This window comes from Coregonus lavaretus (genome assembly GCF_964263955.1).
Source record: "Coregonus lavaretus genome assembly, chromosome: 19".
In the NCBI taxonomy this organism is placed as follows: domain Eukaryota; kingdom Metazoa; phylum Chordata; class Actinopteri; order Salmoniformes; family Salmonidae; genus Coregonus; species Coregonus lavaretus.
The window spans coordinates 40,103,540-40,119,086 of NC_140006.1; the positions used below are offsets into that span (position 1 = coordinate 40,103,540).

At 41.8% G+C, this 15,547-nt stretch overlaps 3 protein-coding genes across 3 annotated transcripts in view; 1 reads left to right on the forward strand and 2 right to left on the reverse strand.

Moving 5' to 3' along the window:
- LOC311147069 (mesoderm induction early response protein 1-like) overlaps window positions 1-8,389 on the reverse strand; it is a 51,194-nt gene extending 42,805 nt beyond the window's left edge. Inside the window, exons 1-5 of the mRNA XM_084183687.1 lie at window positions 8,380-8,389; window positions 7,486-7,510; window positions 7,161-7,300; window positions 4,865-5,053; window positions 843-975 (exon numbers count right to left, since the gene is read on the reverse strand). Coding sequence (XP_084039813.1) covers window positions 843-975; window positions 4,865-5,053; window positions 7,161-7,300; window positions 7,486-7,510; window positions 8,380-8,388 — 496 coding nt within the window. The 5' untranslated portion in view covers window position 8,389. The remainder of the gene's footprint in view (window positions 1-842; window positions 976-4,864; window positions 5,054-7,160; window positions 7,301-7,485; window positions 7,511-8,379) is intronic.
- A 960-nt stretch (window positions 8,390-9,349) lies between these two features.
- insl5b (insulin-like 5b) lies at window positions 9,350-10,005 on the forward strand (the record flags this gene model as incomplete). The annotated part of the gene is made up of 2 exons (XM_084182792.1): window positions 9,350-9,527; window positions 9,866-10,005. 2 exons carry the CDS (start codon window positions 9,350-9,352, stop codon window positions 10,003-10,005), a joined length of 318 nt encoding a protein of 105 aa, XP_084038918.1.
- Window positions 10,006-10,207: 202 nt separating this feature from the next.
- dynlt5 (dynein light chain Tctex-type family member 5) lies at window positions 10,208-14,683 on the reverse strand. Its single transcript, XM_084183686.1, has 5 exons — window positions 14,611-14,683; window positions 12,933-13,064; window positions 12,503-12,594; window positions 12,057-12,181; window positions 10,208-11,516 (listed from the first exon to the last, which is right to left on the reverse strand). Exons 2-5 carry the CDS (start codon window positions 13,043-13,045, stop codon window positions 11,313-11,315), a joined length of 534 nt encoding a protein of 177 aa, XP_084039812.1. The 5' UTR covers window positions 13,046-13,064; window positions 14,611-14,683; the 3' UTR covers window positions 10,208-11,312.
- Between the last annotated feature and the right edge of the window lie 864 nt (window positions 14,684-15,547).

Below are 15,547 nucleotides of genomic sequence, written 5' to 3' on the forward strand. Positions count from 1 at the left end.
CTGGTAGACAGATTCACCTTTCAGCAGGTCAATAACCTAAAACACAAGGTTAAATATACACCGGAGTTGCTTACCAAGACGACATTGAATGTTCCCGAGTTTTTACTTAAATTGCCTTGAAAATCTATGGCAAGACCTGAAAATGGCTGTCTAACAATGATCAACAACCAACTTGACAGAGCTTGAAGAATTTTAAAAAGAATAATGTGCAAATATTGTACAATCCAGGTGTGCAAATCTGTTAGACTTACCCAGAAAGACGCACAGCTGCAATCGCTGCCAAAGGTGATTCTAACATGTATTGACTAAGGGGTGTGAATACTTACAGTGAGGGAAAAAAGTATTTGATCCCCTGCTGATTTTGTACGTTTGCCCACTGACAAAGAAATGATCAGTCTATAACAGTGAGTGACAGAATAACAACAACAAAATCCTGAAAAACGCATGTCAAAAATGTTATAAATTGATTTGCATTTTAATGAGGGAAATAAGTATTTGACCCCCTCTCAAATCAGAAAGATTTCTGGCTCCCAGGTGTCTTTTATACAGGTAACGAGCTGAGATTAGGAGCACTCCCTTTAAGAGTGTGCTCTCTATTTCTGCATTTCAATTTCAATACATTTGCTAACATTTCTAGAAACATGTTTTCACTTTGTCATTATGGGGTATTGTGTAGATGGGTGAGAAAATCTATTTAGTCCATTCTGAATTCAGGCTGTAACACAACAAAATGTGGAATAAGTCAAGGGGTATGAACACTTTCTGAAGGCACTGTAGAATAAGATCTCACAAACTATCCAATATAAAAAGCGTGTTTCGGTAATGAAAGCAAAGGTGCATACTTTCAAAGTACTTGAGCGTCTGTGATCCGCGTATCAGCTCTGCCGTGCCGTGGGATTTGACGGAGCGCGTGCGACCCTCGCTGGACAACTGGTTCTCGTTCCCCAGTCCTGACGAGATCTTCACCCTCTCGGTCTGAACACACACACCCCCCAAAGCATTACACACAGATTTATCCCCAATGGTACATTACATTCAAAGAAGCCCCTTTGTAGGGTGTCCACCCACTCTGCCCAGAGTGGGAGAAACGCGCTTTGGTGTTGAAATTTCCTTTCCTTGTGTTATAAAATACATTTTACCAAGACAAATATTTTACCAAGACGCGCTTTTTTTACACTATAGCGTATTTATTGCCTTACCTCCATAACTTACTACATTCGCACACACTGTATATATATTTTCTGTTGTATTTTAGATTTTCATGTTTTGTTTACCCCATATGTAACTCTGTGTTGTTTTTATCGCACTGCTTTGCTTTATCTTGGCCAGGTCGCATGTTCTGAATAGTTTCTTTAACGTATTTTTAGTTTTTTCTTTTTTTTCCCCCCACCTTTATTTAACCAGGTAAGCCAGTTGAGAACAAGTTCTCATTTACAACTGCGACCTGGCCAAGATAAAGCAAAGCAGTGCGATAAAAACAACAACACAGAGTTACATATGGGGTAAACAAAATATAAAATCAAAAATACAACAGAAAATATATATACAGTGTGTGCGAATGTAGTAAGTTATGGAGGTAAGGCAATAAATACTCTATAGTGTAAAATAGTTATTATAGTGTAATTTCGTATTAACACTGGAATGATAGATGTGCAAAAGATGATGTGCAAATAGAGATACTGGGGTGCAAATTAGCTAAATAAATAACAATATGGGGATGAAGTTGGATGGGCTAATTACAGATGGGCTGTGTACAGGTGCAGTGACCGGTAAGCTGCTCTGACAACTGACGCCTAAAGTTAGTGAGGGAGATGAGTCTCCAGCTTCAGAGATTTTTGCAGTTCGTTCCAGTCAATGGCAGCAGAGAACGGGAAGGAATGGCGGCCAAAGGAGGTGTTGGCTTTGGGGATGACCAGTGAGATATACCTGCTGGAGCGCAGACTACGGTTGGGTGTTGCTATGGTGACCAGTGAGCTAAGATAAGACAGGGATTTGCCTAGCAGTGATTTATAGATGACCTGGAGCCAGTGGGTTTGGCGACGAATATGTAGTGAGGGCCAGCCAACAAGAGCGTACAGGTCACAATGGTGGGTAGTATATGGGGCTTTGGAGACAAAACGGATGGCACTGTGATAGACTACATCCAATTTGCTGAGTAGAGTGTTGGAGGCTATTTTGTAAATGACATCGCCAAAGTCAAGGATCGGTAGGATAGTCAGTTTTACGATGGCATGTTTGGCAGCATGAGTGAAGGAGGCTTTGTTGCGAAATAGGAAGACGATTCTAGATCTAACTTTTGATTGGAGATGCTTAATGTGAGTCTGGAAGGAGAGCTTACAGTCTAACCAGACACCTAGGTATTTGTAGTTGTCCACATACTCTAGGTCAGACCTGCCGAGAGTAGTGATTCTAGTCGGGCGGGCGGGTGCAAGCAGCGTTCGGTTGAAGAGCATGCATTTAGTTTTACTAGTGTTTAAGAGCAGTTGGAGGCTATGGAAGGTGTTGTATGGCGTTGAAGCTCGTTTGGAGGTTTGTTAACACAGTGTCCAATGAAGGGCCAGATGTATACAAAATGGTGTCGTCTGCGTAGAGGTGGATCCGAGCATCACCAGCAGCAAGAGCAACATCATTGATATACACAGAGAAGAGTCGGCCCGAGAATTGAACCCTGTGGCACCCCCATAGAGACTGCCAGAGGTCCAGACAACAGGCCCTCCGATTTGACACATTGAACTCTATCTGAGAAGTAGTTGGTGAACCAGGCGAGGCAGTCATTTGAGAAACCAAGGCTATTTAGTCTGCCAATAAGAATGCGGTGGTTGACAGAGTCGAAAGCCTTCGCCAGGTCGATGAAGACGGCTGCGCAGTACTGTCTTTTATCGATCGCGGTTATAATATCGTTTAGGACCTTGAGCGTGGCTGAGGTGCACCTATGACCAGCTCGGAAACCGGATTGCATAGCGGAGAAGGTACGGTTGGATTCGAAATGGTCGGTGATCTGTTTGTTAACTTGGCTTTCAAAACTTTCGAAAGGCAGGGCAGGATGGATATAGGTCTGTAACAGTTTGGATCTAGAGTGTCACCCCCTTTGAAGAGGGGGATGACCGCGGCAGCTTTCCAATCTCTGGGGATCTCAGACGTTACGAAAGAGAGGTTGAACAGGCTAGTAATAGGGGTTGCGACAATTTCGGCAGCTAATTTTAGAAAGAAAGGGTGCAGATTGTCTTGCCCAGCTGATTTGTAGGGGTCCAGATTTTTCAACTCTTTCAGAACATCAGCTGTCTGAATTTGGGTAAAGGAGAAGCGGGGGGGGGGGGCATGGGCAAGTTGCAGCAGAGGGTGCAGAGCTGGTGGCCGGGGTAGTGGTAGCCAGGTGGAAAGCATGGCCAGCCGTAGCAAAATGCTTGTTGAAATTCTCGATTATTGTAGATTTATCGGTGGTGACAGTGTTTCCTAGCCTCAGTGCAGTGGGCAGTTGGGAGGAGGTGCTCTTATTCTCCATGGACTTTACAGTGTTCGAAAACTTTTTGGAGTTAGTGCTACATGATGCAAATTTCTGTTTGAAAAAGCTAGCCTTTGCTTTCTAACTGATTGTGTATATTGGTTCCTGACTTCCCTGAAAAGTTGCATATCGCGGGGGCTGTTCGATGCTAATGTAGTACGCCACAGGATGTTTTTGTGCTGGTCAAGGGCAGTCAAGTCTGAGGAGAACCAGGGGCTATATCTGTTCTTAGTTCTGAATTTTTTGAATGGGGCATGCTTATTTAAGATTGAGAGGAAAGCACTTTTAAAGAACAACCAGGCATCCTCTACTGACGGAATGAGTTCAATTTTCATCCAGGATACCCAGGCCAGGTCAATTAGAAAAGCCTGCTCGCTAAAGTGTTTTAGGGAGCATTTGACAGTGATGAGGGGTGGTCGTTTGACCGCGGACCCATTACGGACACAGGACATATCATTAACATTATATCAAAAAAGTCTGATTTCGTAACCTAATACATCCAATAATTATCACCAAGCTCTGTTGACAGAGTGGTGTGCTTTCTTGCAATGACTTTTTAGGATTTTACATGTGGTAGTCATCTGCAAAGTTGTTTCCGTCGGTCGCAAAAAGCCAAATTATCATGACACAAACTGAATTAAATGTAAAAGGCTTTGAAAATAAAAACCTTGCGATACGCTCAGTGCTCCGTTGACATTTCAGAGCTACGCTTGTTTTTGTGAGAGAAAAAAACAACAAAAAGTATACTAAAATATGAAAATACTACATGTCATGTCTCAAAATCGATATCCATCTTACCTCTGGATTTGGGAAGAAAGATGACGAGTTCAACGGTGAGCCTGTCAGTTAGCCTTAATTGTCGTACAGCATCCAGCCAAGCTGACGCAATGCTATTTTCCTGATGTTTGACCGCTGTTTCTCTGGCCTCCTTTGATTTAGTCACCCTAATTCTGGCCATCCTACAAGGCTAAAAACTCCAATCACTTTTGACCGGATTATGATAGAGACATGAGGTTTGGACCGTTGGTTTTCATAGAGTATCTACATAATTAACATTATTTTACCCATTTGGTCAAAATATGCGTTTTTTTATTGGACATCCTACCCTTTGAAACAACAAAATCAACATTCATTACTCATATATGAAACAGTGACATCAGCATCAACGCTCACTAGATGCATCTATCATCAGAAGATTTGTAACTATACATTTCTGACTGAATATGTCAACCATGTTGGTTGTAGAATATGTAGTGGTGCTTTATAACAATCAAATTAGAGCAGTAAGGTGCCAACAAGCATTCCTTCTTTATGAGTGTGTTGGTTGATATCCTGTTATTTCAGGAGATTCATGGCACTCACCTTATTCCTCTTCAGCTCGCCAGTGCTTCTACTGCTTTCATCATTGTCCAGATCCTCTTCCTCCTCCTCTTCCTCATCCTCCAACTCCTCTTCATCCTCAAAGTCTTCTTCCTCCTCCTCTTCATCTGCGGGTGAACCACCGCCACATCCGTACATACTCAACAACTCATGAATGGGCATCTCTCCCTCCTATGGCACAAATGGAAAAAAAACAAATATATATTTTGTTGCACACTGAATTCAGTGGATTACACTTAAAAATAGACTAGATTCATATTATCAATATTTAAGTGTTGCCTTCTAACATAAATCACTTGTAAAACTATGCAAGAATAGGGATGAAATAGTATATACACTGCTCAAAAAAATTAAGGGAACACTTAAACAACACAATGTAACTCCAAGTCAATCACACTTCTGTGAAATTAATCTGTCCACTTAGGAAGCAACACTGATTGACAATAAATTTCCATGCTGTTGTGCAAATGGAATAGACAACAGGTGGAAATTATAGGCAATTAGCAAGACACCCCCAATAAAGGACTGGTTTTGCAGGTGGTGACCACAGACCACTTCTCAGTTCCTATGCTTCCTGGCTGATGTTTTGGTCACTTTTGAATGCTGGCGGTGCTTTCACTCTAGTGGTAGCATGAGACGGAGTCTACAACCCACACAAGTGGCTCAGGTAGTGCAGCTCATCCAGGATGGCACATCAATGCGAGCTGTGGCAAGAAGGTTTGCTGTGTCTGTCAGCGTAGTGTCCAGAGCATGGAGGCGCTACCAGGAGACAGTACATCAGGAGACGTGGAGGAGGCCGTAGGAGGGCAACAACCCAGCAGCAGGACTGCTACCTCCGCCTTTGTGCAAGGAGGAGCAGGAGGAGCACTGCCAGAGCCCTGCAAAATGACCTCCAGCAGGCCACAAATGTGCATGTGTCTGCTCAAACGGTCAGAAACAGACTCCGTGAGGGTGGTATGAGGGCCCGACGTCCACAGGTGGGGGTTGTGCTTACAGCCGAACACCGTGCAGGACGTTTGGCATTTGCCAGAGAACACCAAGATTGGCAAATTCGCCACTGGCGCCCTGTGCTCTTCACAGATGAAAGCAGGTTCACACTGAGCACATGACAGAGTCTGGAGACACTGTAGAGAACGTTCTGCTGCCTGCAACATCCTCCAGCATGACCGGTTTGGCGGTGGGTCAGTCATGGTGTGGGGTGGCATTTCTTTGGGGGGCCGCACAGCCCTCCATGTGCTCGCCAGAGGTAGCCTGACTGCCATTAGGTACCGAGATGAGATCCTCAGACCCCTTGTGAGACCATATGCTGGTGCGGTTGGCCCTGGGTTCCTCCTAATGCAAGACAATGCTAGACCTCATGTGGCTGGAGTGTGTCAGCAGTTCCTGCAAGAGGAAGGCATTGATGCTATGGACTGGCCCGCCCGTTCCCCAGACCTGAATCCAATTGAGCACATCTTGGACATCATGTCTCGCTCCATCCACCAACGCCACGTTGCACCACAGACTGTCCAGGAGTTGGCGGATGCTTTAGTCCAGGTGTGGGAGGAGATCCCTCAGGACACCATCCGCCACCTCATCAGGAGCATGCCCAGGCGTTGTAGGGAGGTCATACAGGCACGTGGAGGCCACACACACTACTGAGCCTCATTTTGACTTGTTTTAAGGACATTACATCAAAGTTGGATCAGCCTGTAGTGTGGTTTTCCACTTTAATTTTGAGGGTGACTCCAAATCCAGACCTCCATGGGTTGATACATCTGATGTGTATATACACTGCTTAAAAAAAATAAATGGAACACTAAAATAACACATCCTAGATCTGAATGAATGAAATAATCTTATTAAATACTTTTTTCTTTACATAGTTGAATGTGCTGACAACAAAATCACAAAAAGTATCAATGGAAATCAAATGTATCAACCCATGGAGGTCTGGATTTGGAGTCACCCTCAAAATTAAAGTGGAAAACCACACTACAGGCTGATCCAACTTTGATGTAATGTCCTTAAAACAAGTCAAAATGAGTCTCAGTAGTGTGTGCGGCCTCCACGTGCCTGTATGACCTCCCTACAACGCCTGGCATGTTTCTTCTTCTTTTTACTGAGTTTATATATAACTAACAGATTACTGTTCCCAGGGCCATAGTCATTAGGGTATGAAAAGGTTTTGCAACGTAAAACAAAAACAAGTGTTTAATCTTGGACAAATTCAGGTAGTCCCTCCCTGTTTCAGTCCATCTTCAGTCCAATCACTAAATGAAATGATTTTGAGACGCACCCGGGCAAGGTCGTCGATCTCATTGCTAAAGTTGGTCTCTCCCTCGAGCCTCTCCTCCTCTTCCAGTGTGCGTTCATCGTCAAAGTCATGGACGAGCATATCTGCTGAAGGATCAAACTCATGGTCCTCTGCTGAACCTCCTGAGGAAAAACACACCGCGAAATTTTAAGAGGAGATAGTCGATGATAAAGTGCTTCATGGTTTATAACTAACAATATTATGACAGTGGGATTTGTTCAGTCCAATTTTACTTCATAAAGGTTAATGTTCTAATGAGGGATTCAAAAGTACACATAACCATTAGAAAATACACAATAATATTTACCTGGGCTCGTACTCCCAACGGAGGGCTAAAACAAAACACTCAAGATTAGTCAGAACCAGATACACAAATACAACACACATAGCTGTAACTTTGCTATAACTTTTCGGTTCAGAGATACTTTCAGTGAATTATGCGGTTTTCTGGACGAGGCCAGTGTCGTCTACAGACAAAAAGCCTGAACAAAAACGTAAATAGGAACTACGATACATTAAACTGATCATCTGTCTGCTAGTAGGGTAGTGGATGGAAGTCAAAGTAAAAGCGCGCCTGAAACTTACGACTGGCTCCTTGTTGGCTAAAAATAGACATCAGTGACTGTAGCTTTTTTGGTTCTAACAAGGAGACCTCTGATGATCAGGCCAGAATAGAAACAAGTCAAATCAAGCATTTCAAGAGAGCGATAAACAAATGGGTTGTTCTCTCACAATGTGGACACTTTGAACGATAGCTATTTGCTAGCCCCCTGCCTCAGTTAACGTTAGTTACCTAATCACATAATTAGCTAGATACCTAGTGTCGCTTTCAGTACGCAGAATACCACCAGGTCAAAAAAAAAAATGCAATAGCATTCTAAAATATGAACTTTTATCTTTTCGAGTGGGTAACGTTTTAACGCTCGTAGTCAGCCAAGCTTCCCCAACAACAGGCTACATAGCTAGCTAGCTTAGCATAGCCATCGAGCTAACTAGCCAGGCATCATTGCTAAACTGAAGTTTGCAAAATACAATTTCTGGAAATTAGACAAGTTTAATATTTTGAAATGTATATCGCTTCTCCGTATATTAGTAAATATTTGTCGCTTCTCATTTGGAGCATGTGCACCCGACAGAATCAACTCTATAAACCTAAAAACATTGTTATTTTCCCGAATATTTATTAGACTTTGCGTCCTACCTCCGCCATGTTTGAAATTCTGTAGGGTCACATTGGGGGTCAGCGATTTCCCGGATAGACTTGCGCCGCGGGTCGTGCTATCTGGGATCCTTGGGACGTCCCTTCCCCCATTGAAATTGGAATTTAAAATGGTTATGTTAGTGTAAGGGTAGGGGTTAGGGTTAATATCTTGATTTACAATCTTCTTCTGAGAGAGTATCAGAAAAATACTGAAGCTACAGATGTTAGTCTAAGTTAGCTATCACCAACATTAGCTGACCATAATTTCATGTTATACTGATACATCAAACGGTTTCACATAGACTGTTACCTTTTTGGAGGAAAAATACAAGTTTATTGCTTTTGTTTTATTGAAACTTGATTGAACTAAAACTGTGAAATAGTGGTAAAGGGGACCGTTTTTCACAGAAGTGTGGTTGTCATAATTTCAAGGGATTATAATTCTACCTATGTTTCTTATTGCTATGAAAGGGTAATTGCCTACAATTACCTGCATTTAATTTACCATAATTGAGGAGCAAACATGTGTGACTCAGAAAACGGACCAAATATCGTGAGATCCAAAAATGCTGTCAAGTCCTTTCTGGGAAATGTTGACATTGTGATGAGAAAATTGCCACAAATACCACTATGTTGCTATGTGGAAGGCCATTGCCTGAATCTGTTTTACGATGGCCGGATATCTATATCTGTATCTATATCAAGATACCCTCATTAAGGAACACTTTACCAGAGCATGGCAATAAACTCACCCACTATCAAAAAACTAAATATCATCTGCAGATGATGCTAACCAGATAGGATGCACGTCACCATCACAGCACGTATGACACACCTGAAAATACTTTAGGAAAGCATGACATAACTAGAGAGCCTATATAAAAAGGGAGACCAGACAGGTGTCTTCAGAGAGACAGAAACGGTGTGTAGTGAATCCACAATCTACAGCATCTTGATCCACAGAGCCACCATGAAGTCCCAGTTGTTCTCTCTGCTGCTGCTGTGTGTGCTGTGTGTAGGGGAGGTTCGAATGGAGGACGGTGCGACTGTGAGCGTTGTGCGACTCTGTGGACGGGAGTTCCTGAGGGCCGTGGTGTACACCTGTGGAGGGTCAAGGTGGAGAAGGCTTCCAGTAGAGGACATAAATGGTCAGTATCACGGAATTACACAGAACTCCATGATATTGTATCTCTATGGTCATACTAATTATTTGAAAATCAGTGTCATAGTAGTAGCATCTGTTACAAGATTAGAAATATAACTCAACACTCAAGCAATGTATTTTGCCATATGCCATAATGTAAACTTGAACGATAAATCATCATACAACCTGCAGCTATGATTTGGTTTACATGTTTGTAAATGTTTGTGAAGTTTTATAATAGTTTGCCTATAGAATGAAGCAAGAACAGACACTGGTTGCGTACATTAACAGTTTAGAAAATATTCTGTAACATTGATAACAGTCGGTGTTCTGGTTGTCCAGGAAGGGTGGACCAGAATGGTCTAAAACCCTGGGCGGCCGAGCCTGTGGTGGACCAGAGACGACGAGACTTGAACGAAGCCCTGTCCACCGTGTGCTGTCAACTGGGCTGTCGGAAGAGTGACCTTACAATCATGTGCTAGGGGCCAATGTGCAGACATTGGCGACTTGGCGTTAATGTTTGTTAGAAAATAGTCCTTATTCAATATAGTTGGTTGGCTTTCAATGGATGTCAGCTAAAGATATCATTACTTCCAATGACTTTCATTTTACTTTTATCTTGACTTTCAATGCAATTCCCTCATTGATCTTATCAGCAATAAACACTGCACTTGTAACCACTGTGATATCTCCTCAGATTGCTTTATTATCATTGACCTGACTTTGGTTAATACAACAAGAGGCAATACATGTTGTACAATGGGGCATTTTAGCTAACCAAAGCGAATGGGTCACAGTCAGCAAGTAGACATTTGACTGGACAACTGTACAAAATCAATAACCTATTCAGCGAGTTGTGACAAGATCAGCAAATTATTTCAGCAAGTTATGATACTGAAAACCCATGAGTCATCAGTTCAATAACATTTCCGCTGAATGAGGTCTGTATGAGAACTGTACAGACTTTGCCTCTCAGGATGAAACTTAGACTATTTCTTTAGTCTAAGTTTCCTAAAAATATCAAACATGCCCTCCAAAATCTGAGAGCAATATTCAAAATATGCTAGAAGACAGTGTGTGACGATGTGCCACAGTGATTCCAAAAGCTATTTGAGATTTAAATGATCAGGAAATGCTGTATTATACAGAATTGGTACATTATTATACAGACAATAACATATGTAACCAAAATTAATAATTTCAAGAAAGATATTCAGACTACGGTATGAACTTATTTCCTTTTACCTGAGACTATATTCTTATTGCCGATGATACTTCCTTGATACGTTTGTTTGACAAAAACCCCAATGCTCTAGGCATGACCTTCATTTGAAGGTTTCACAGCACTTCCACACAACCATTCTCCATGATATGCAAATGAACATCATACACATGATAGACACTTTAGAATACCCACATTCTGTGGCATGAACACAGAAATTGAACATAGGCAATTTGGTTACACTTGACTTGAACGCTCGGTCATAAGGGTTTTATAAGACTGTCATGACAATGACATTACAGCTGGTGTCCCTTTGTGGCAATCGACGTCACACTGTCACGACACAAGCCAGTTGGCTAGCTTTAAACCTGCCCAATTAACTGATCAAAACATTATTTGTGTCATCACCGTTGTCATAAACTGACACCAACAGTCATTACTTTTTACCAAATCAATTATGTCATGCTTGTAACACTGTTATGTAGCCCTTATGACGGACTACATAGGACTATATAGGACGTGAGTACCCACAGTGCAAGGCAGTCATCTGTGACTGTGGTCGGCGACTCACTCAAAGTAAACAGCGTAGACGTTGGCCACGGCGAAGAGAGAGCTGTTCTTGAAGGTGTGCGAGGAGAAGGTATCGTTGGAGGCGTCCCACAGGCAGCGGCTCCCGATGCGCATGTTCTGGTCACTGAGCTGTCCGATGCTGATTAGAACAATGATCTTATAGCGGGGAACCATCAGATCCTTCACCCTGGCTTTGATCACCTACAGGACAAGGAAGAGGCACAGACTGAAAGGGAGAAAGGGAACGCTAGCAGCCATTCAACTCTCAGCCGGTCACTTTTTGGCAATCGGGAGTTTTTTTTTTTGTGGCATGACTGTGGCCATGTACACTGTAAGGTGTATCAGAGAGCTGTTGGTGAAGCTATTTCTATTTCAATGTTAAGATCAACCATACATGACAATAAACAACTCCTTGGAAATTGAAGCCAAAAGATGCAAGACTGTTAGCCTGTGTGCCTGACAATATGTTAAGCCAATTTGACATTATGGTAGGGCAACGATATTAGCTTGCTACGATATGACCATAGGAATTGGCAAGATAGCAAACAGATCTGGGACCAGGCTAGGGCAATGATATAGGGTAAGGTGAATGTAGAAGCAGTCTGGCATCTAGGCTACCAGGTACCTCAAATTGTACAGATACCAATCTCATCTGAAATAATAATAAAATAATAACTCTTGAATCATTTCATGATTTGCTCTGCATAAGCAAAGGCATTCTTTAATGACAATCAATATTACCTCGGATATGGTCTTTGTCATCTGCCGACAGAGCTCAGCTTCATACTTCTCCTCTTGCAGGTAACTTGCGAGCACATCCTTCAGGATGTCATTGACCGTGAGAACAGGGAAGCGTCGATATGGTGCTATTCAAGAGGGGGGCATAACGTTTCACATAATGTTACACCAATGCGATGTAGTTACTGAGTAACCACAATGGAATTACTCAATTATAATCCAAGTAGCTTCCAGGCTTCCTCGCCGAGTGATGAACAAGACTTGGCCGTATGGTAATGTAAGGCTATAGTAGCCCAACTAACCACTCCTTCAAATAAGAATGTAATTATTAGCCTGATCCCAGGTCTGTTTGTGTCGTCTTACCAACTATGGTCATTGTCACGTCAAACAGAGAGAGATCTGGGGCCAGGCTAGCACTGGTTACCATGTGGTGAAAATAAAGGCCTCACCCAATTGGAAGGTGTTCTCCATCTGTACTGCGGGTCGAGGGTTATCGTCATGGTGACCAGGCTCATCGATATAGGATACGGTGCTTATAGAACTGCAAGTCAAGATCCATATGTATTCAGATTCAGTGGAAGAACACCAAAAGGTATGTGTTTGAGAAGTTGTCCTCAACCACTGATACAGGGTCAGATATTTTTTCCATCTCCCTAATGGTTTTATTGGGTTAGGATTGGGAGTATGGCATCTACTGATCTGATCCTAGATCTGTGGCTAGGGCAACTTCTACCTCAAGCATTTGAATCTAACTTTAATATCATGAGGGCAAATCTTCCATCAGAGAAAATAAAATAACTAATTGATCTGGATAAATAAATGAAGTCTGAAATTCTTCAATAATTTGAGCTAAATGCTTAACTTCAGAAGAGTACTCACTCCTTGGTCTTGTCCCTTGTTTCCTTGGCTCTGACATCATGGCTGCCAAGAGATGACACACTACCTCTCTTCTTCAGAAGACGAGCTGCCTTTTCTTTTGCTAAATCAGACATTACTCTGCCTGTTGTCTAGCTAATCATTATAGGGGGAAAGCTTTGTATTAGGCACCTAAACACATTCAAAGCTAAAACGATTTGTGTATCTTATAGTGTAGTTGATGGTAACCATGTCAACACAAACAGATAAATAATAACACACACAAGACATTTATCAGTTCCAACTAAGTAAATAGTATAGTAGCTATAGGCCTAAATGAGACATTGTGAGAATTCTATCAGTCTCCTCTTGAAGGTTTCAAAAAGGTAATTGAATGCATAATGCACTGAACAGGGCAATATAGGCCTATTGGTGTGCCTACTTGGCGAATTGTTTCTCCCAAAATGTGAAAACTTGCTCAGTTGCTCGACCATGTGAAACAACTACAACTGGGAGAACGTTCATTCACATTTGAGCAGGAGAGTGCATTCATAATGACTTGCAACGGAAACCGTTTAACCATTTAGGCTGTGTTCTTAAATTCACTCTGGCCATCTACTCCAATTTCAGAGCACTCTCGTCTGAGTGTGCCAGAGCACCCGTTGAATGTGGCCGGTGTCAGTAAACGTAGGCAAAAAAAGCGTAATTAAATTGTTGCCAGCAGCACAATTACAGTCACCAACGCTCTTGATAACATGAAAACAGCCTAACCAACTCTGCTAGGGCGAGTAAAATGATCAGAATGAGGTGTTCTCTCATTTATGTCTGGAAGTAGCTTGCAAGCTAGCCAACGTTAGCCAGTTAGCTTGGGTACTTGACTGCCGTTGTTTTATTTTATTTATTTAACCTTAATTTAACTAGACAAGTCAGTTAAGAACAAATTCTTATTTACAATGGCCTACCAAAAGGCAAAAGGCATCCTGCTGGGACGGGGCTGGGATTAAAAATAAAAAATAAAATAAAAAATATAGGACAAAACACACCACGACAAGAGAGACACCACAACACTACTTAAAGAGAGACCTAAGGCAACAACATAGCATGGTACCAACACAACATGACAACAACATGGCAGCAACACAACATGACAACAACATGGCAGCAGCACAACATGGTACAAACATTATTGGGCATAGACAACAGCACAAAGTGCAAGAAGGTAGAGACAACAATACATCACGCGAAACAGCCACAACTGTCAGTAAGAGTGTCAATGATTGTGAGGTCAGAACGCTAGGTTCAACCCTACTCCTCGGCCAGAGCGTCCAGTGTGCGCTCTGAACGCTCCGAGAGCCGAAACGCTCTGAATTTACGAACGGACAATCTGATAATGCTCTGAATTTACGAACGCCCAGTGCGCACTCTGGCACTCCAGATTGACTTTACGAACACACCCATAAACTCTCGTTTCGTTGCAAAACATTTTCCGTTTGGCGTAAACGGTTTCTGTTGCAAAACGTTTTGCAACAGACGAAATGTTTTGCAACATAATCGGCGTAATGAATAAACCCCAAGTGCAACGTTTCACCCTGTTAGCAAAGCTACACGACAGCAGCAGAATGTTGTAACATGTGTATTACAAAGTCCTACAAGCAGAAACATTTAACCATTTTTGTTCAGCTCAAAATAACAACACTCTTACCTATTCAGAATTCCACGAGTCAAAGCGGAAACATTGTAGCGATTCAGCGCATTGTGTTGTCCTGACAACCGTCCGTTTTGGAGGAGGGGTTTCCTATCCTGCACCAACTGCATTCATAGGTCTTTAAAAGGACCCTGTACAGTTTGGCGCGCGCAATACAACTGACAAAAACAACAACAACAACAACAACGCAATGCACATTCAATAGCCTATCCAAAAGAGTAGTGTATATTCATCTGCGCCTGTAACATTGCATTGTAAAAAATAATAAAGACATCCATTTTAATTTCCAATATTCTCCCATTCTTTATTACCAAGTAAAACAGGTATTACATTATATTAACTTTTTATATATTTATTCTTAAAATCTTTGGATGGGGAATGTACATGGCATGTTTGCATATTCAGTGTCCTATGCAGTGAATAAAATACAGACAGAAAAAACGTTTATTTGTATTTGTGAATTATTTTTAAAGGACCAGTAAGGCTCAAATGCACCCAGGACAAAAAAGTAAAGTTGAAATACATTTACCATAGTTTTTGATTATATCAAGGATAAAAATTGTATTTTGTCATTGGTTGTGACTCATTTTGAATATACTGATTTGGAAATAAGTAATAAAATGTGAGGTAATTCTATCACCATTGTCATAAAGTGAAAATAATACACTAAAATGTTTCTCCTTGAGATGGGCAGGGGCAAAACAATTATAGTTACACAAAACTATTTGTTGTTGGTGTGCAAGTCAGGAGGAAACATAGGAGGACGTTACAGCAATATATCATGGAAGTGTGATAATGTTGTTGGGATTCATGCCAAAGGTTAAAGGTTAAATCTTCAGGTGAAAGGTCAAACACGATGACATGACTAAAAGTTACAGTAAAGGCAATCACATAGTACACTTACTAGCTATAACAGGCGTAGGTCTGAATTAAC